This window comes from Coregonus lavaretus (genome assembly GCF_964263955.1).
Source record: "Coregonus lavaretus genome assembly, chromosome: 16".
Taxonomy (NCBI): domain Eukaryota; kingdom Metazoa; phylum Chordata; class Actinopteri; order Salmoniformes; family Salmonidae; genus Coregonus; species Coregonus lavaretus.
Window position 1 is genome coordinate 1,191,293 of NC_140003.1, and position 22,086 is coordinate 1,213,378.

Consider the following 22,086-nt stretch of genomic DNA (forward strand, 5'->3'; position numbering starts at 1 on the left):
GTCGGATGTGGCAGGGCTTGCAAACTATTACGGACTACAAAGGGAAACCCAGCCGCGAGCTGCCCAGTAACGCGAGCCTACCAGATGGGCTAAATGCCTTTTTTATGCTTGCTTCGAGGCAAGCAACACTAAAGCATGCATGAGAGCACCAGCTGTTCCGGACGACTGTGTGATCACACTCTCTTTAGCCGATGTGAGCAAGACCTTTAAACAGGTCAACATTCACAAGGCCGCAGGGCCAGACGGATTACCAGGACGTGTACTCAGAGCATTCACTGACATTTTCAACCTGTCCCTGACTGAGTCTGTAATACATACATGTTTCAAGCAGATCACCATAGTCCCTGTGCCGAAGAACACTAAGGTAACCTGCCTAAATTACTACCGCCCTGTAGCACTCACGTCGGTAGCCATGAAGTGCCTTGAAAGGCTGGTCATGGCTCACATCAACACAATTATCTCGGAAACCCTAGACCCACTCCAATTTGCATACCTCCCCAACAGATCCACAGATGATGCAATCTCAATTGCGCTCAACATTGCCCTTTCCCACCTGGACAAAAGGAACACCTATGTGAGAATGCTGTTCATTGATTACAGCTCAGCGTTCAACATCATAGTGCCCACAAAGCTAATCGCTAAGCTAAGGACCATGGGACTAAACACCTCCCTCTGATATTGGATCCTGGACTTCCTGACGGGCCGGGCCCCAGGTGGTAAGGATAAGCAACAACACATCTGCCACGCTAATCCTCAACACGGGGGCCCCTCAGGGGTGCTTGCTTAGTCCCCTCCTGACCTCCCTGTTCACCCACGATTGTGTGGTCAAGCACGACTCCAACACCATCAAGTTTGCTGATGACACAACGGTGTTAGGCCTGTTCACCGACAACGATGAGATAGCCTATAGGGAGGAGGTCAGAGACCTTTTGGCAAACTCCAAGGGGGTGGTCATGTGCCTTTTTACTGAGAAGTGGCTTCCGTCTGGCCGCTCTACCATTAAAAGCCTGATTGGTGGAGTGCTGCAGAGATGGTTGTCCTTCTGGAAGGTTCTCCCATCTCCACAGAGGAACTCTGGAGCTCTGTCAGAGTGACCATCGGGTTCTTGGTCACCTCCCTGACCAATGCCCTTCTCCCCCGATTTCTCAGTTTGGCCGGGCGGCCAGCTCTAGGGAGAGTCTTGGTGGTTCCAAATTTCTTCCATTTAAGAATGATGGAGGCCACTGTGTTTTTGGGGACCTTCAATTCGATCTGTGCCTCGACACAATCCTGTCTTAGAGCTCTACGGACAGGTCCTTCGACCTCGAGGCTTGGTTTTTGCTCTGACATGCACTGTGAACTGTGGGGCCTAATATAGACTTGTGTGTGCCTTTCCAAATCATGTCCAACCAACTTAATTTACTACTTGTCGACTCCAATCAAGTTGTATTAACATCTCAAGGATGATCAATGGAAACAGGATGCACCTGAGTCTCATAGCAAAGGATCCGAATACTTATGTAAATAAGGTATTTCTGTTTTTTATTTTTAATACATTTGCAAAAATGTCTAAAACCTGTTTTCACTTCGTCATTGGGATGGGAGAAAATACAGGTGTGCCAAGCTTGAAGCGTCATACCCAAGAAGACTGAAGGCTGTAATTGCTGCCAACGGTGCTTCATCAAAGTACAGAGTAAAGGGTCTGAATACTTATGTAAATGTATTATTTCAATTTTTTTTTATGTATTTTTTGGCAAAAAAATTAAACATTGTTTTTACTTTGTCATTATTGGGTATTGTCTGTAGATTGAGGGGAAAAAAACAATTTAATCCATTTTAGAATAAGGCTGTAACGTAAAAAAATGTGGAAGAAGTCAAGGGGTCTGAATACTTTCCGAAGACTGTATGTGGTAGTAGAGTGGTGGCCTGAGGGCACACACTTAATGTGTTTTGAAAAGTGTTATGAAATGTAATGTCATGTAGTATTTTAAATTGTATATAACCGCCTTAATGTTGCTGGCAGCAGCTAATACAAAAGTGAGACCCATGTTTTGCCACCTGAAGGGAAAATGTATTCCCCACCAGAGAGGGGTGCCCCTGCTACACTCTGGTACACCTCTTAAGTGTGTATAAAAAAAATTCACTGAGACAGTAATGTAGAAGCACAGGCACACCAATGCACCTAGACCTCTCCCTGACCTCTTGACCTTTCTGTGTGACCTCTTTCCGCTAGGGAGTCGAGACGAGCTGCACATCCGCAAGATGAAGCTGGACTACCAGGAAGTGGGGACGTGCACTAAAGACGTGCAGGCCTTCTGGGACAGGAAGTTGAGCGTTCCGGTCAGAGCCAAGGTCCCGCTGGACAAAGAGGAGGTCCACAATGCAGTCTCTCAGGGTGAGGGAGAAAGAAAAGAGAGAAATATGAGTGAAACTGTGTGTGTGTGCGTGCCCTGAAATCCCCCCTCTTTCTGCAGCTGCCCCCAAAAGCAGACGTCTGTTGTCTGTACTAGTGTGTTTGTGTGCATGTGTGTTGTATGCCTGTATTTGTATGGTTGCCTGTCTCGACTTATCCATGCATTGCATGTGTGATGTAATGTGTATACAGTATCTTCATACCACATCCTACACTGTCTCCATACTCCGACACATCCAGCACTCTGTACTCCAACACTTCCTCACTGTCTCCAGGTGTCCCTAAGGGCAGGCGTGGGGAAGTGTGGCTCCTCTTCTCCCACCAGCACCGTCTGAAATACCGTCAGCCCCCCAGCCGCCACGCCCCAGACACCCCCTACCAAGACCTGCTGATGCAGCTCACCGCCCAGCAGCACTCCATACTGGTTGACCTGGGTATGTGCACGTGCATGTATGCACACACACACAAAGACGCACACACACTTGCACAATGGCATGCATGCACACGCAGACTCCACCAGGACCTGCTGAAGCAGCTCAATGCGAAGTAGCACTCCTGGTGGAACTAGGTATGTAAGAAAGAAAAAAGGAATGTCCCCAACTCTGGTATGCTCCCATGGTGATTTAATCAGACGCACAATAAAGACAACGTTTCGAACCGAGTTGGTGATGTACACACACACACACACACACACACACACACACACACACAGACAAACATACATGCGCAGTAACAAACACATATACACACACCAATTGATTGGTTGATTTATTTATTATTTGGATAGGTCGGACGTTCCCCACCCACCAGTACTTCGCAGCCCAGCTGGGTGCAGGGCAGCTGTCCCTCTACAACCTGCTCAAGGCCTACTCTCTGCTGGACACGGAGGTGGGCTACTGCCAGGGCATCAGCTTTGTGGCAGGTATCCTGCTGTTGCACATGAGTGAGGACCAGGCCTTCGACATGCTCAAGTTCCTCATGTATGACCTGGGCTTCCGCAAACAATACAGCCCTGACATGACTTCTCTACAGGTAGGGGGGAGGGGAAAGAAATAAATAAGTTTACATGGTATTAAAGGGGCAATGCAATCTGCAGTTGCTATATCCATCTTTGGACTTATAAATTAATTATATGTATCCATTGATTCTCGAGTAAAGTTAAGAATATAACTTATAAATGCCTGATAAGCTTTTATTATAAATGTTTTGGTGGGGGGGTAGATCAGCTTTAATATTGCAGATAGATTGTAACTTCCATCAATGTAATTGTCTGCATTACTTGCAATCACCCATGTTTTTTTTTCTCGCAAAAAAAATGATATATATATATATATAGAGTGAGGGAAAAGTATTTGATCCCCTGTTGATTTTGTACGTTTGCCCACTGAAAAAGAAATTATCAGTCTATAATGTTAATAGTAGGTTTATTTGAACAGTGAGAGACAGAAAAACAACAACAATAATCCAGAAAAACGCATGTCAAAAATGTTATAAATTGATTTGCATTTTAATGAAGGAAATAAGTATTTGACCCCCTCTCAATCAGAAAGATTTATGGCTCCCAGGTGTCTTTTATACAGGTAACGAGCTGAGATTAGGAGCACACTCTTAAAGGGAGTGCTCCTAATCTCAGTTTGTTACCTGTATAAAAGACACCTGTCCACAGAAGCAATCAATCAGATTCCAAACTCTCCACCATGGCCAAGACCAAAGAGCTCTCCAAGGATGTCAAGGACAAGATTGTAGACCTACACAAGGCTGGAATGGGCTACAAGACCATCGCCAAGCAGCTTGGTGAGAAGGTGACAAGAGTTGGTGCGATTATTCTTAAATGGAAGAAACACAAAATAACTGTCAATCTCCCTCGGCCTGGGGCTCCATGCAAGATCACGAGGATCTCACCTCGTGGAGTTGCAATGATCATGAGAACGGTGAGGAATCAGCACAGAACTACACGGGAGGATCTTGTCAATGATCTAAAGGCAGCTGGGACCATAGTCACCAAGAAAACAATTGGTAACACACTACGCCGTGAAGGACTGAAATCATGCAGCGCCCACAAGGTCCCCCTGCTCAAGAAAGCACATATACAGGCCCGCATGAAGTTTGCCAATGAACATCTGAATGATTCAGACGAGAACTGGGTGAAAGTGTTGTGGTCAGATGAGACCAAAATCGAGCTCTTTGGCATCAACTCAACTCGCCGTGTTTGGAGGAGAAGGAATGCTGCCGATGACCCCAAGAAGACCATCCCCACTGTCAAACATGGAGGTGGGAACATTATGCTTTGGGGGTGTTTTTCTGCTAAGGGGACAGGACAACTTCACAGCATCAAAGGGACGATGGACGGGGCCATGTACCGTCAAATCTTGGGTGAGAACCTCCTTCCCTCAGCCAGGGCATTGAAAATGGGTCGTTGATGGGTATTCCAGCATAACAATGACCCAAAACACACGGCCAAGGCAACAAAGGAGTGGCTCAAGAAGAAGCACATTAAGGTCCTGGAGTGGCCTAGCCAGTCTCCAGACCTTAATCCCATAGAAAATCTGTGGAGGGAGCTGAATGTTCGAGTTGCCAAACGTCAGCCTCTAAACATCAATGACTTGGAGAAGATCTGCAAAGAGGAGTGGAACAAAATCCCTCCTGAGATGTGTGCAAACCTGGTGGCCAACTACAAGAAACGTCTGACCTCTGTGATTGCCAACAAGGGTTTTGCCACCAAGTACTAAGTCATGTTTTGCAGAGGGGTCAAATACTTATTTCCCTCATTAAAATACAAATACATTTATAACATTTTTGACATGTGTTTTTCTGGATTTTTTTGTTGTTATTCTGTTTCTCACTGTTCAAATAAACCTACCATTAAAATTATAGACTTATCATGTCTCTGTCAGTGGGCAAACTTACAAAATCAGCAGGGGATCAAATACTTTTTTCCCTCACTGTGTGTGTGTGTGTGTATATATATGTACAGTGGGGAAAAAAAGTATTTAGTCAGCCACCAATTGTGCAAGTTCTCCCACTTAAAAAGATGAGAGAGGCCTGTAATTTTCATCATAGGTACACGTCAACTACGACAGACAAATTGAGAAAAAAAATCCAGAAAATCACATTGTAGGATTTTTTATGAATTTATTTGCAAATTATGGTGGAAAATAAGTATTTGATCACCTACAAACAAGCAAGATTTCTGGCTCTCACAGACCTGTAACTTCTTCTTTAAAAGGCTCCTCTGTCCTCCACTCGTTACCTGTATTAATGGCACCTGTTTGAACTTGTTATCAGTATCAAAGACACCTGTCCACAACCTCAAACAGTCACACTCCAAACTCCACTATGGCCAAGACCAAAGAGCTGTCAAAGGACACCAGAAACAAAATGGTAGACCTGCACCAGGCTGGGAAGACTGAATCTGCAATAGGTAAGCAGCTTGGTTTGAAGAAATCAACTGTGGGAGCAATTATTAGGAAATGGAAGACATACAAGACCACTGATAATCTCCCTCGATCTGGGGCTCCACGCAAGATCTCACCCCGTGGGGTCAAAATGATCACAAGAACGGTGAGCAAAAATCCCAGAACCACACGGGGGGACCTAGTGAATGACCTGCAGAGAGCTGGGACCAAAGTAACAAAGCCTACCATCAGTAACACACTACGCCGCCAGGGACTCAAATCCTGCAGTCTCAGACGTGTCCCCCTGCTTAAGCCAGTACATGTCCAGGCCCGTCTGAAGTTTGCTAGAGTGCATTTGGATGATCCAGAAGAGGATTGGGAGAATGTCATATGGTCAGATGAAACCAAAATAGAACTTTTTGGTAGAAACTCAACTCGTCGTGTTTGGAGGACAAAGAATGCTGAGTTGCATCCAAAGAACACCATACCTACTGTGAAGCATGGGGGTGGAATCATCATACTTTGGGGCTGTTTTTCTGCAAAGGGACCAGGACGACTGATCCGTGTAAAGGAAAGAATGAATGGGGCCATGTATCGTGAGATTTTGAGTGAAAACCTCCTTCCATCAGCAAGGGCATTGAAGATGAAACGTGGCTGGGTCTTTCAGCATGACAATGACCCCAAACACACCGCCCGGGCAACGAAGGAGTGGCTTCGTAAGAAGCATTTCAAGGTCCTGGAGTGGCCTAGCCAGTCTCCAGATCTCAACCCCATAGAAAATCTTCGGAGGGAGTTGAAAGTCTGTGTTGCCCAGCGACCGCCCCAAAACATCACTCTAGAGGAGATATGCATGGAGGAATGGGCCAAAGTACCAGCAACAGTGTGTGAAAACCATTAGTAACACACTACGCCGTCATGGATTAAAATCCTGCAGCGCACGCAAGGTCCCCCTGCTCAAGCCAGCTCATGTCCTGGCCCGTCTGAAGTCTGCCAATGACCATCTGGAATATCCAGAGGAGGAATTGGAGAAGGTCATGTGGTCTGATGAGACAAAAATTGAGCTTTTTGGTCTAAACTCCACTCGCCATGTTTGGAGGAAGAAGAAGGATGAGTACAACCCCAAGAACACCATCCCAACCGTGAAGCATGGAGGTGGAAACCTTTAAAGGGGACAGGACGACTGCACCATATTGAGGGGAGGATGGATGGGGCCATGTATCGCGAGATCTTGGCCAACAACCTCCTTCGCTCAGTAAGAGCATTGAAGATGGGTCGTGGCTGGGTCTTCCAGCATGACAACGACCTGAAACACACAGCCAGGGCAACTAAGCAGTGGCTCCGTAAGCATCTCAAGGTCCTGGAGTGGCCTAGCCAGTCTCCAGACCTGAACCCAATAGAGGGAGCTGAAAGTCCGTATTGCCCAGCGACAGCCCCTAAACCTGAAGGATCTGGAGAAGGTCTGTATGGAGGAGTGTGCCAAAATCCCTGCTGCAGTGTGTGCAAATCTGGTCAAGACCTACAGGAAACGTATGATCTCTGTAATTGCAAACAAAGGTTTCTGTACCAAATATTAAGTTCTGCTTTTCTGATGTATCAAATACTTATGTCATGCAATAAAATGCAAATGAATTACTTAAAAATCATACAATGTGATCTTCTGGATTTTTGTTTTAGATTCCGTCTCTCACAGTTGAAGTGTACCTATGATAAAAATTACAGACCTCTACATGCTTTGTAAGAAGAAAACCTGCAAAATCGGCAGTGTATCAAATACTTGTTCTCCCCACTGTATATACAGTGCCCTCCACTATTATTGGCACCCCTGTTTAAGATGTGGTCGAGGACTTCCAAAAATTCTCCTTTTTTTTTAAACAACATAGAACCCAAATGCAAAAAAAGAGAAAAATCCAACCTTTTATTTAAGTACATTACTTTGGTGGTAAAAAAAAAAATCACACATTTAGAAAAAAAAAACTTGATATCATGTGTCCCACAATTATTGGCACCCCTAACAATTCCGCTGAAAATTTTAATTGATTTTTTTTTAAACATATTTTTCTGTAGTTGCTAAAGTTGGTCAGGGTATCTAGGAACTTTTAATTAGTAATTCATGACTTCCTGTTTCCCTGGGGTATAAATATGACGTGACACAGAGGCCTAATTCTCTTACCCATTTGTCAACATGGCAAAGACAAGAGAACACACCATTCAAGTAAGGCAGATTTGTGTCGACCTTCATAAGTCAGGCAATGGCTACAAGAAAATAGCCACTCGCCTTAACTTGCCCGTATCTACAGTCAGAGGAATCATTAAGAAGTTTAAAACAACTGGAACAGTGATAAACAAGGCTGTAAGAGGTCCCAAGTTTATCTTGCCACAACGCACAGTGAGGAGGATGGTAAGAGAAGTAAAAAAAAGTCCTAAGCTCACTGTCACAGAATTGCGTCAAAGAGTGGCATCTTGGGGTCACAAAGTCTCCAAAACAACCATCAGACGCTCTCTACATGCCAACAAGCTGTTTGGGAGGCATGCAAGGAAAAAGCCTTTTCTCACTAACACTCACAAACGTAAACGTCTGGAGTTTGCTAAGCGGCACTGGGACTTCAACTGGGATCGTGTGCTTTGGTCAGATGAGACTAAGATTGAGCTTTTTGGCAACAAACACTCTAAGTGGGTCTGGCGTAAAACAAAAGATGAGTATGCCGAAAAGCACCTCATGCCCACCGTGAAGTATGGTGGAGGATCTGTGATGCTGTGGGCCTGTTTCTCTTCCAAAGGCCCTGGGAACCTTGTTAGGGTGCATGGCATTATGAACGCTTTGAACTACCAGGACATTTTAAATGAAAACCTGATGGCCTCTGCCAGAAAGCTGAAGATGGGTCGTCATTGGGTCTTTCAGCAGGATAATGATCCAAAACATGTGGCAAAATCTACACAAAAATGGTTCAGCAGTCACAAACTCAAGGTCCTCCCATGGCCATCTCAGTCCCCAGACCTCAACCCAATCGAAAACCTGTGGGGCGAGCTAAAGAGGAGAGTGCATAAGAGAGGACCCAGGACACTGGATGATCTAGAAAGATTGTGCAAAGAAGAATGGTCAAAGATCCCTCTCTCTGTGTTCTCCAATCTTGTGAAATGTTATAGGAGGAGATTAAGTGCTGTCTTGTTGGCAAAAGGGGGTTGTACAAAGTATTAACATCAGGGGTGCCAATAATTGTGGGACACATGATTTCAAGTTTTTTTTTTTCTAAATTTGTGGTTTTTTTTTTTTACACCAAAGTAATGTACTTAAATAAAAGGTTGGATTTTTCAATTTTTTTGCATTTGGGTTCTATGTTGTTTAAAAAAAAAAAAGAGAATTTTTGGAAGTCCTCGACCACATCTTAAACAGGGGTGCCAATAATAGTGGAGGGCACTGTATAGCTATAGCTATTAAAAATACATATCTATTCAATTATCTTGCATATCTTAATTTCCGTCATTATCAATTAATATGCGTAATAATGTTGGCAGTTCATGTGAAGGATTGTTACCTATAACCCGGATTGCCATTGTATTACATTACATTTTTGTCAAGCAATTATTTTTTTAGCAAACAATTATTGTGGTTCATCCTATATTCTCCCTAACATCCTTACCCCCTTGCAACAGATGTGGGATACACACACACACACGTACTCTATCACACTCAACCCCTTTCCTCCACACTCAACCATAAGCTCAGATGCTCAACGGTTGTTACATCCCAGAGCCCAACTCAAGAAAGGACCTGATTTACGAATGCATATACAGTTACAGCTGTTTGAGAAACCATGCTAGATTGAGCAAAAATTGACAACAATTTGAGATTTGATTAACCTATGTCAAGTCCTAGGTGATGGAGATCAGATCCACCCTCTTCCCCTGAGACTCAATCACTCTGGTCCCCTATTGTAACCATTTTCCCAAGCATCTCGGAGCAGTCAGACCTTTGATTATTTTGTGCCACCAGGGCCACAATAATATGCCCCCTCTCTGATAGTCCGAGTGTGACCCCCTCCCCATGGGTTACTGCAGCCAGTGTTGCCAGCACTGCCACTACCTGGGTGGGGGTACCCCACCGGAATCCCCACCGGCTAGGTACAAGTTCGTCAAGGTTGTCATTAGCAGCTTTGATAATTTCCTTGTATATTATGCTCTCCCATCAGGGGGCTCTGGCTTTGTTGGACCAACCCTGCCAGGCAGGCTCAGAATCTTGAGGAGGCGGTGCTGCTCTAGTAGGTCTCTGACCGCATTTATCTTTCTGTTTTGGCTGCATATAGGTAACTTACAGCATGGCCATAAAACAGATGGGGACTTCTCTTTGGTGTATGGGTTGATCAGGTGGGTTGCTCAGGTGGGTGTCTAGGATTTAGGGTTGGGGACCGTTCCATCATGACAGGACAATAAAATAAATGTCTCATAAGCTTAGTTCAACTGTCGTACCCCATAAGAACTCAAAATATAAGCTTGTTTTACTCCTGTTGTATCAATATGTTTTGACCATGACAGTTTACAATCCAGGGTTACTCCAAGCAGTTTGGTCATCTCAACTTGCTCAATTTCTACATTATTTATTACAAGATTTAGTTGAGGTTTAGGGTTTAGTGAATGATTTGTCCCAAATATAATGCTTTTAGTTTTTTGAAATATTTAGGACTAACTCATTCCTTGCCAACCATTCTGAAACTAACTGCAGCTCTTTAATTGTTGCAGTCATTTCAGTAACTGTAGTAGCTGACGTGTATAGTGTTGAGTCAACCAAATACATAGACACACTGGCTTTACTCAAAGCTAGTGGCATGTCATTAGTAAAGATTGAAAAAAAGTAAGGGGCCTAAACAGCTGCCCTGGGGAATTCCTGATTCCACCTGGATTATGTTGGAGAGGCTTCCATTAAAGAACACCCTCTGTGTTCTGTTAGACAGGTAACTCTTTATCCACAATATACAGTGAGGGAAAAAAGTATTTGATCCCCTGCTGATTTTGTACGTTTGCCCACTGAAAAAGAAATGATCAGTCTATAATTTTAATGGTAGGTGTATTTGAACAGTGAGAGACAGAATAACAACAAAAAAATCCAGAAAAACGCATGTCAAAAATGTAATAAATTGATTTGCATTTTAATGAGGGAAATAAGTATTTGACCCCCTCTCAATCAGAAAGATTTCTGGCTCCCAGGTGTCTTTTATACAGGTAACGAGCTGAGATTAGGAACACACTCTTAAAGGGAGTGCTCCTAATCTCAGTTTGTTACCTGTATAAAAGACACCTGTCCACAGAAGCAATCAATCAATCAGATTCCAAACTCTCCACCATGGCCAAGACCAAAGAGCTCTCCAAGGATGTCAGGGACAAGATTGTAGACCTACACAAGGCTGGAATGGGCTACAAGACCATCGCCAAGCAGCTTGGTGAGAAGGTGACAACAGTTGGTGCGATTATTCGCAAATGGAAGAAACACAAAAGATCTGTCAATCTCCCTCGGCTTGGGGCTCCATGCAAGATCTCACCTTGGAGTTGCAATGATCATGAGAACGGTGAGGAATCAGCCCAGAACTACACAGGAGGATCTTGTTAATGATCTGAAGGCAGCTGGGACCATAGTCACCAAGAAAACAATTGGTAACACACTACGCCGTCAAGGACTGAAATCCTGCAGCGCCCGCAAGGTCCCCCTGCTCAAGAAAGCACATATACAGGCCCGTCTGAAGTTTGCCAATGAACATCTGAATGAATCAGAGGAGAACTGGGTGAAAGTGTTATGGTCAGATGAGACCAAAATTGAGCTCTTTGGCATCAACGCAACTCGCCGTGTTTGGAGGAGGAGGAATGCTGCCTTTGACCCCAAGAACACCATCCCCACCGTCAAACATGGAGGTGGAAACATTATGCTTTGGGGGTGTTTTTCTGCTAAGGGGACAGGACAACTTCACCGCATCAAAGGGACGATGGATGGGGCCATGTACCGTCAAATCTTGGGTGAGAACCTCCTTCCCTCAGCCAGGGCATTGAAAATGGGTTGTGGATGGATATTCCAGCATGACAATGACCCAAAACACACGGCCAAGTCAACAAAGGAGTGGCTCAAGAAGAAGCACATTAAGGTCCTGGAGTGGCCTAGCCAGTCTCCAGACCTTAATCCCATAGAAAATCTGTGGAGGGAGCTGAAGGTTTGAGTTGCCAAACGTCAGCCTCGAAACCTTAATGACTTGGATAAAATCTGCAAAGAGGAGTGGGACAAAATCCCTCCTGAGATGTGTGCAAACTTGTTGGCCAACTACAAGAAACGTCTGACCTCTGTGATTGCCAACAAGGGTTTTGCCACCAAGTACTACCGGTAAGTCATGTTTTGCAGAGGGGTCAAATGCTTCTTTCCCTCATTAAAATGAAAATCAATTCATAACATTTTTGACATGCGTTTTTCTGGATTTTTTTGTTGTTATTCTGTCTCTCACTGTTCAAATAAACCTACCATTAAAATTATAGACTGATCATGTCTTTGTCAGTGGGCAAAGGTACAAAATCAGCAGGGGATCAAATACTTTTTTCCCTCACTGTAGCAGGGGGTGTAAAGCCATAACACACAGGTTTTTCCAGCAGCAGACTATGATTGATAATGTCAAAAGCCGCACTGAAGAAATAAAACAGCCCCCACAATATTTGTATTTTCAATTTCTCTCAGCCAATCATCAATCGTTTATGTAAGTGCTGTGCTTGTTGAATGTCCTTCCCTGTAAGCGTGCTGAAAGTCTGTTGTCAATTTGTTTACTGTAAAATAGCATTGTATCTGGTCAAACACACATTTTTTTCCAAAACTTTACTATGGGTTGGAAACAGGCTGATTGGTCGGCTATTTGAGTCAGTAAAGAGGGCTTTACTATTCTAGGGTAGTGCAATGACTTTGGCTTCCCTCCAGGCCTGAGGGCACACACTTTCTAATATGCTTAAATTGAAAATATGGCAAATAGGAGTGGCGATATCGTCCGCTATTATCCTCAGTTATTTTCCATCCAAGTTGTCAGACCCCGGTGGCTTGTCATTGATAGACAACATTAATTTTTTCACCTCTTCCATACTCACTTTACAGAATTCAAAGTTACAATTCTTGTCTTTCATAATTTGGTCAGGTAGAAGTTTCTCTACTATTTCTTTTTTTTGGGGGGGGGGGGGGGGGGGGGGGGGGGCGGCTAGCGGTGTTGGCTGGGTGGGTTAACATTTGATTTGTGATACTTTCTTGCTAGGAGCTAGGTAGGTTAATCTCTCAGACTATTCTGCAAGTGTAGGAGCATGCTTGGTTCACTTTAGTGTTGTTTTCTGTCTTAATTAGTTGTTATTCTCTGCTCTAAGGAGCCATCTCAGGGTGAAGTATGTAAGGTCTGTGACTGTCTACTTTTAGGAGATGATGGGGTTGATAGCTCTTTATCTTGTTAGCTTGGTATACTAACCTCTGACTGTTTTGTTTGGAATATGAGTAAGCTAACATCAAATTAAATGGGCCTATACAGTCAGATGTTCAGAAGTAATAACTGGGTAAAACTGTCTGGTCAGACTCTGCCTGTATGCATCCTATATGTGTATCATATCATATGTGAGTACTGTGTTGTATTTTGACATTTTAAGTGTTTTTCAATGCTGATGTCTGACTATGGCCGTGTCCGAATACTTGCAAGTTGATAGTACTCTGGTAGGGTATGTGAAAATATGAAGTTTCATAGTAGGTGAAATATCGAAAGTTGAGTATTTAAATGCCAGGATGTCGTACTCAATTCGGCTTTTCATCTAGTATGAATTTGGTGCATTCTATTGAGGAAGAGTCACGTGTGTTTGAAAACAGCTGATAATCAGATAAGGGGACGCGCTCTTCCAAAATGAACGAATGGCGGGGAATTGCTCATTGGATGACACCTTAGTATGGATCAAATTCAATTTTATGTGTTACATTTGCCGAATACAACAGGTGTAGACCTTAGTGAAATGCTTACTTACAAGCCCTTAACCGACAATGCAGTTTTAAGAAAGAATACCTAAAATAAATAAAAGTAACAAATAATGAAAGAGCAGCAGTAAAATAACAATAGCGAGGCTATATGCAGGGGTTACCGGTACTGAGTCAATGTGTGGGGGCACCGGTTAATTGAGGTAATATGTACATGAAGGTAGAGTTATTAAAGTGACTATGCATAGATAATAAACAGAGGGTAGCAGCAGCGTAAAATAAGGGTGTAATGCAAATAGTCTGGGTAGCCATTTCATTAGCTGTTCAGGAGTCTTATGGCTTGGGGGTAGAAGCTTTTAAGAAGCCTTTTGGACCTAGACTTTGCGCTCTGGTACCGCGGGCCTTCCTCTGACACCGCCTGGTATAGAGGTCCTGGATGGCAGGAAGCTTGGCCCCAGTGATGTACTGGGCCATACGCATTACCCTTTGTAGTGCCTTGCGGTCGGAGGCCGAGCAGTTGCCATACCAGGCAGTGATGCAACCAGTCAGGATGCTCTCGATGGTGCAGCTGTAGAACCTTTTGAGGATCTGAGGACCCATGCCAAATCTTTTCAGTCTCCTTAGGGGGAATAGGTTTTGTCGTGCCCTCTTCATGACTGTCTTGGTGTGTTGGTGATGTGGACACCAAGGAACTTGAAGCTCTCAACCTGCTCCACTACAGCCCCGTCGATGAGAATGGGGGCGTACTCGGTCCTCTTCTTTTTCCTGTCGTCCACAATCATCTCCTTTGTCTTGATCAAAGTTTGCCGATGTTGTGTCATCGGCAAACTTAATGATGGTGTTGGAGTTGTGCCTGGCCATGCAGTCATGAGTGAACAGGGAGTACAGGAGGGGACTGAGCACGCACCCCTGAGGGGCCCCCATGTTGAGGATCAGTGTGGCAGATGTGTTTTACCTACCCTTACCACCTAGGGCGGCCCGTCAGGAAGTCCAGGATCCAGTTGCAGAGGGTGTTTAGTCCCAGGGTCCTTAGCTTAGTAATGAGCTTTAAGTGCACTATGGTATTGAACGCTGAGCTGTAGTCAATGAATAGCATTCTCACATAGGTGTTCCCTTTGTCCAGGTTTGAAAGGGCAGTGTGGAGTGCAATAGAGATTGCATCATCTGTGGATCTGTTGGGGCGGTATCCAAATTGGAGTTGGTCTAGGGTTTCTGGTATAATGGTGTTGATGTGAGCCATGACCAGCCTTTCAAAGCACTTCATGGCTACAGACGTGAGTGCTACGGGTCGGTAGTCATTTAGGCATGTTACCTTAGTGTGGTTGGGCACAGTGACTATGGTGGTCTGCTTGAAACATGTTGATATTACAGACTCAGACAGGGAGAGGTTGGAAATGTCAGTGAAGACACTTGCTAGTTGGTCAGCACATGCTCGGAGTACACGTCCTGTTAATCCGTCGGGCCCTGCGGCCTTGTGAATGTTGACCTGTTTAAAGGTCTTACTCACATACGGAGAGCGTGATCACATAGTCGTCCGGAACAGCTGATGCCCTCATGCATGTTTCAGTGTTACTTGCCTCGAAGCGAGCATAGAAGTAATTTAGCTCGTCTGGTAGGCTCGTGTCACTGGGCAGCTCGTGGCTGTGCTTCCCTTTGTAGTCTGTAATAGTTTGCAAGCCCTGCCACATCCGACGAGCGTCGGAACCAGTGTAGTACGATTTGATTTTAGTCCCGTATTGACGGTTTGCCTGTATGATGATTAGTCGGAGGGCGTAGCGGGATTTCTTATAAGCTTCTGGGTAAGCGTCCCACTCCTCGAAAGTGACAGCTCTACCCTTTAGCTCAGTGCGGATGTTTCCTGTAATCTATGGCTTCTGGTTGGTGTAAGTACGTACAGTCGATGCACTTATTGACGAAGCCAGTGACTGGTGTGGTGTACTCCTCAGAATCCGGGAACATATTCCAGTCTGTGCTAGCAAAACAGTCCTGTAGCTTAGCATCAGCTTCATCTGACCACTTCTTTTTATTGACCAAGTCACTGGTGCTTTCTACTTTAGCTTTTGCTTGTAAGCAGGAATCAGGAGGATTGAATTATGGTCAGATTTGCCAAATGGAGGACGAGGGAGAGCTTTGTACGCATCTCTGTGTGTGGAGTAAAGGTGGTCTAGAATTTTTTTCCCTCTGGTTGCACATTTAACATGCTGGTAGAAATTAGGTAAAGCAGATTTAAGTTTCCCTGCATTAAAGTCCCCAGCCTCTAGGAGCGCCGCCTCTGGATGAGTGTTTTCCTGTTTGCTTATGGCCGTATACAGTTCATTGAGTGCAGTCTTAGTGCCAGCATCGGTTTGTGGTGGTAAATAGAAATCTATGAAGAATATAGATGAAAACTCTCTTGGTAGATAGTGTGGTCTACAGCTTATCATGAGATACTCTTCCTCGGGCGAGCAAAACCTCGAGACTTCCTTAAGATATCGTACACCAGCTGTTGATTACAAATATACATAGACAGCCACCCCTTGTCTTACCAGAGGCTGCTGTTCTATCCTGCCGATACAGTGTATAACCCGCCAGCTGTATGTTATTCATGTCGTCTTTCCGCCACGACTCGGTGAAACATAAGATATTACAGTTTTTAATGTCCCGTTGGTAGGATATACGTGCTTGTAGTTCGTCCACTTTATTATCAAGCGATTGTAGGTTGGCCAATAGTCCTGATGGGAAAGTCAGATTAGCCACTCTTCGCTGACTCCTTACCAGGCACCCCGATCTCCTACCGCGATATCTCTGTCTCTTTCTACTGCGAATGACGGGGATGAGGGCCCTGTCGGATGTCTGGAGCAAATCCCTCTCGTCCGACTCCAGTTCAAGGTGTGTAATCGCTGTTCTGATGTCCAGAAGCTATTTTCGGTCATAAGAGACGGTAACAGCAACATTATGTACAAAATAAGTTACAAACAATGCGAAAAAACTAACAAAATAGCACGGTTGTTTAAGAGCCCATAAAACGGCAGCCACACCCTCCGGCGCCATTCTTCCTGTTTTGATGAGCCTAGTATTTTGATATTTTATTTGCTTACTTCATTTGTTTTTACTAAACCGTATGTTCTAAAGTATGTAGTATGATTAGTACAGACTATTTAATTTTAGTAAGTAGTAGGCAAGACACATTTTGGACACGGCCTCTGGCTCGCTTGGTTACATGTTAAATCAAGGTTGAATGAAAAAATGGATAAAGTCTTATCTGACTGTGGCCCCTGCATTGCCAGATGTACTTGTTTCCCAGCTGTATCTGCTGCAGATCTGTACTGACGTGTGTGTGGTGTGCGTGTGTATCTGTGTGTTTGTATCTCAGATTCAGATGTACCAGTTGTCCAGGCTGCTGCACGACTACCACAGGGAGCTATACAGCCACCTAGAGGAACACGAGATCTGCCCCAGCCTCTACGCAGCCCCATGGTTCCTCACGCTCTTTGCCTCCCAGTTCCCACTCGGATTTGTCGCACGGATATTTGGTAAGCACCCGTACACCACCTTGTCTTAGAATAGCTTAGCATTCAATGTGTTTGTAGTGGTTCAATGTTTGATAACATTTTGCAGTGTTTTCTATTAGCGCCTGCCATAGGCTAATCAGCTGGCTACTTTTTCCACTTCATATTAACTAGGCAACTTTTCATTTAAAAGTTTCAATTCGCTAGTCTGTCGAGCCCTCTCCCGCTAGAATGAACGATAGGCGCCTGTCCGTCACAAAGCAAGCGACAGAGAAACGCAGTCTGCTTTCTGTCCCGCCTCCCAGTACAATTTGTGTGTGCTGTGGTTGGTTGCAGTCAAATGTATTGACACAGAGGAGGGAGAGAGCATGATTGCTCGTGAATTAATGTAAGTGGTAACGATGAGTCGAAATCCACTTAGCCTAACTATTGTTTTCTGGCACATTCATTTATTTTCTTTTGCATGTTTCACATAGCCAGCCACGCAGTCGTGTCGCATAGGATATTTACTGTGATTTGACAACTGAACAGTGTTGACTAGTTTATAAAAGCTGTCAAACTGACTGAATAAAATCGATCTCCTATATCCCTTTGCCATTCATCAATAATGCAACGTGGTTATATGTCCATGGTATCGCATCTGGACAAGTAAACCAAAGGATAGGGTGTCCAATCAAAAATGCATATTTTGACCAAAGGGTAAAATAATATTAATTGTGTAGATAATCCTCTAAAAAAACAAATGGTCCAAATCTCATGTCTCTGTCATAATCCGTTCAAAAGTTATTTGAGTTTTTCCCCCTTGTAGGCTGGCCAAAATTAGGGTGACTAAATCAATGCAGGCCAGATTTTTTTTTTTTAAGGTCAAAAATAAGGAAAATTGCACAGCATCGCGTCAGCTAAGAGAATGAAGGCTACCTGACAGGCTCACTTTCCTGTTGAAGTCCTCTTTCTTCTCGAATCCGCAGGCCATAAAATAATATAGAGGTAAGATAGATATCAATTTTGAGAAATGACATGTAGTATTTTGACATTTTAGTATACACTTTTCATATTAATGCGAAATTCCTCTTATTTTTCGAAGATGTATCACAAAAACAAGTTTCTCTGTGAAATATCAATGGAGCACTGAGCATACCGCAAGCTTTTTACTTTCACAGCCTTATACATTTAGCTCGTGTCATGCTAATTTCGTTTTTTGCGACCAATGGAAACAACTTTGAAGATCCTAAAAAGTTTCTGCAAGAAGGCTGCACCGCTCTGTCAGAGGTGCTTGTTATCGGATATATTAGGTTACGAAATCCGACTTTTTGGATATACTATTAGTGAAATGTTAGAGAAAGACCTCACTGAACGATTCAAACCCTTGAATAATCATATTTATCTTGGTAATATGTTTTTTATAACATACGTTTTCCAATAGTTTACTGGTTCCACTGCTGTATTTCCTCAGTATGTGGAGACATTCACCACAGTACCCCACACCTTGAGTAACAACCTGCATGGTCTACCTCCGTCTCCCATTAGCACCACGAGCTGAAGAGTGTTTTCTCCCTAATTCTCTTCCCCAAGCTCTATTTTAACTTGTCCATTCCCTTGTCCATTCCCTTTATGATTATTCTGAAGAAAGCCGAAACGTCAATCTTTTAAACTTGCTTAGTAAAACTAAGAATTGTTAATGTTGAGCGAGTTTCGCGCCATTTCCTTTCCAATAACATAAGGAAGTTAAATTTCATCACCAAAGTGCGTTTTCACCCACTCTGGGCAGTGGGTGGACAAAGAATTTCCTATTTTTCCTTTCCTAGGATGTCGGGGCTTGCCAGACAGTGACGCTAAAGTGAGTGACTCTGGTCTTGTCAGGGTAGCCTACCGAATCGCATCGGTGAGAGAGACGTTCATTTGGCTCCCTAATTTGCATAGACTACTGGTAGGCTTTTTGGAGATTATCTGATGATGAATTATGAAAACATTCAATGAAGATGATGAATCATCACTGCAGGTACAATAGGTAGTGGAGAGCCTCCTTCTGGTCCAAAAATGATAATTAGGGCCCTCACGGAATCCAGGCATTAAAATGGAATTCAACAATATTCAAAAATGGATTGACCTTTAGTAGGGAATCAACTAATTGTATTGAAAATTAATTAATTAGCCCAAGTTTATCATAAGACAAGGACAGAATGCATCAGTGATTCGTATTTCCTGCAACTTTCTGAAGAGGCAACGAGAATGCCCCTGTCTGTGTGTGTGCAGGGCGTGCGTCTTTGTCTAGCCGTTAGCGATGATGCTAATGACAACAGTCTTCTGGTAGATGAAAAGGCTTTCCCAAAAACCTTCTCAATTAAATGTTAAACAGTAGGTAGCATATATGTAACCACATGTAACATGGATTTGCATTGGTATGCGCATCAAAAGTCCCAATGCTAGGTTACACCTCATGCAATTTCTCGCATGAATTTGTGGTTTCTTCTTCATAGTTAGAAGGCGCCAGAGGGGATGGCTGCCGTTTTATGGACTCTAAACCAACCGTGCTATTTTGTGTGTTTTTTCGTACTGTTTGTAACCTATTTTGTACATAATGTTGCTGCTACCGTCTCTTATGACCGAAAAGAGCTTCTGGACATCAGAACAGTGATTACTCACCTTGAACTGGACGAATAATTTTTATTTTATGAGTCAGACGAGAGGGATTTGCTTCACCCGACAGGGCCCTCATCCCCGTCATTCGCAGTAGAAAGGAAAGGAGATATCGCGGAATGAGATTGGGGTGCTTGGTAAAGAGCCGGCAACGAGTGGCTAATCTGCCTTTACCATCGATACTATTGGCCAACTTACAATCACTTGATTAAAAAAGTGGACGAACTACAGGCACGAATATCCTACCAACGGGACATTAAAAACTGTAATATCTTATGTTTCACCGAGTCGTGGCTGAACGAAGACATTAATAACATACAGCTGGCGGGTTATACAGTGTATCGGCAGGATAGAACAGCTGCCTCTGGTAAGACAAGGGGTGGCGGTCTATGTATATTTGTAAACAAAAGCTGGTGCACGATATCTAAGGAAGTCTCGAGGTTTTGCTCGCCTGAGGTAGAGTATCTCATGATAAGCTGTAGACCACACTATCTACCAAGAGAGTTTATCTATATTCTTCGTAGCTCTCTATTTACCACCACAAACCGATGCTGGCACGAAGACCGCACTCAATGAACTGTATACGGCCATAAGCAAACAGGAAAACACTCATCCAGAGATGGAGCTCCTAGTGGCCAGGGACTTTAATGCAGGGAAACTTAAATCTGTTTTACCTCATTTCTACCAGCATGTTAAATGTGCAACCAGAGCGAAAAACACTCTAGACCACCTTTACTCCACACACAGAGATGCGTACAAAGCTCTCCCTCGCCCTCCATTTGGCAAATCTGACCATAATTCTATCCTCCTGATTCCTGCTTACAAGCAAAAACTAAAGCAGGAAGCACAATTACTCAATCAATAAAAAAGTGGTCAGATGAAGCAGATGCTAAGCTACAGGACTGTTTTGCTAGCACAGACTGGAATATGTTCCGGGATTCTTCCGATGGCATTGAGGAATACACCACATCAGTCACTGGCTTCATCAATAAGTGCATCGATGACGTCGTCCCCACAGTGACTGTACGTACACTGCTGTTCAAAAGTTTGGGGTCACTTAGAAATGTCCTTGTTTTCGAAAGAAAAGCAATTTCTTTGTCCATTAAAATAACATCAAATTGATCAGAAATACAGTGTAGACATTGTTCATGTTGTAAATGGCTATTGTAGCTGGAAACGACTGATTTTATGGAATATCTAAAGTTGAAGTCGGAAGTTAATGCTTCTTTAATCAGCACAACAGTTTTCAGCTGTGCTAACATAATTGCAAAAGGGTTTTCTAATTATCAATTAGCCTTTTTAAATGATAAATTTGGATTAGCAAACACAACGTGCCATTGGAACACAGGACTGATGGTTGCTGATAATGGGCCTCTGTACGCCTATGTAGATATTCCATAAAAAATCAGCCATTTCCAGCTACAATAGCCATTTACAACATCAACAATGTGGACAAAAAAATTACTTTTCTTTCGAAAACAAGGACATTTCTAAGTGACCCAAACTTTTGAACGGTAGTGTACATACCCCAACCAGAGGCCATAGATTACAGGCAACATCCACCCTGAGCTAAAGGGTAGAGCTGCCACTTTCAAGGAGCGGGACTCTAACCCGGAAGCTTATAAGAAATCCCACTATGCCCTCCAACGAATCATCAAACAGGCAAAGCGTCAATACAGGACTAAGATCGAAACGTACTACACCGGCTCCGATGCTTGTCGGATGTGGCAGGGCTTGCAAACTATTACAGACTACAAAGGGAAGCACAGCCGCGAGCTGCCCAGTGACACGAGCCTACCAGACGAGCTAAATTACTTCTATGCTCGCTTCGAGGCAAGTAACACTGAAACATGCATGACAGCATCAGCTGTTCCGGATGACTGTGTGATCATGCTCTCCGTAGCCGATGTGAGTAAGACCTTTAAACAGGTCAACATTAACAAGGCCGCAGGGCCAGACGGATTACCAGGACGTCTACTCCGAGCATGCGCTGACCAACTGGCAAGTGTCTTCACTGACATTTTCAACCTCTCCCTGTCTGAGTATGTAAAACCAACATGTTTCAAGCAGACCACCATAGTCCCTGTGCCCAAGAACACTAAGGTAACATGCCTAAATGACTACCGGCCCGTAGCACTCACATCTGTAGCCATGAAGTGCTTTGAAAGGCTGGTCATGGCTCACATCAACACCATTATCCCAGAAACGCTAGACCCA

The 22,086-nt window shown here is 43.9% G+C and overlaps 1 protein-coding gene across 1 annotated transcript in view; it reads left to right on the forward strand.

The window, feature by feature from the left end:
- The window catches only part of LOC311143738 (TBC1 domain family member 4-like), a 144,724-nt gene that overhangs the window by 96,676 nt on the left and 25,962 nt on the right, over positions 1-22,086 (forward strand). The window contains exons 15-18 of the mRNA XM_084179613.1: positions 2,213-2,374; positions 2,668-2,826; positions 3,180-3,424; positions 17,097-17,256. Coding sequence (XP_084035739.1) covers positions 2,213-2,374; positions 2,668-2,826; positions 3,180-3,424; positions 17,097-17,256 — 726 coding nt within the window. The remainder of the gene's footprint in view (positions 1-2,212; positions 2,375-2,667; positions 2,827-3,179; positions 3,425-17,096; positions 17,257-22,086) is intronic.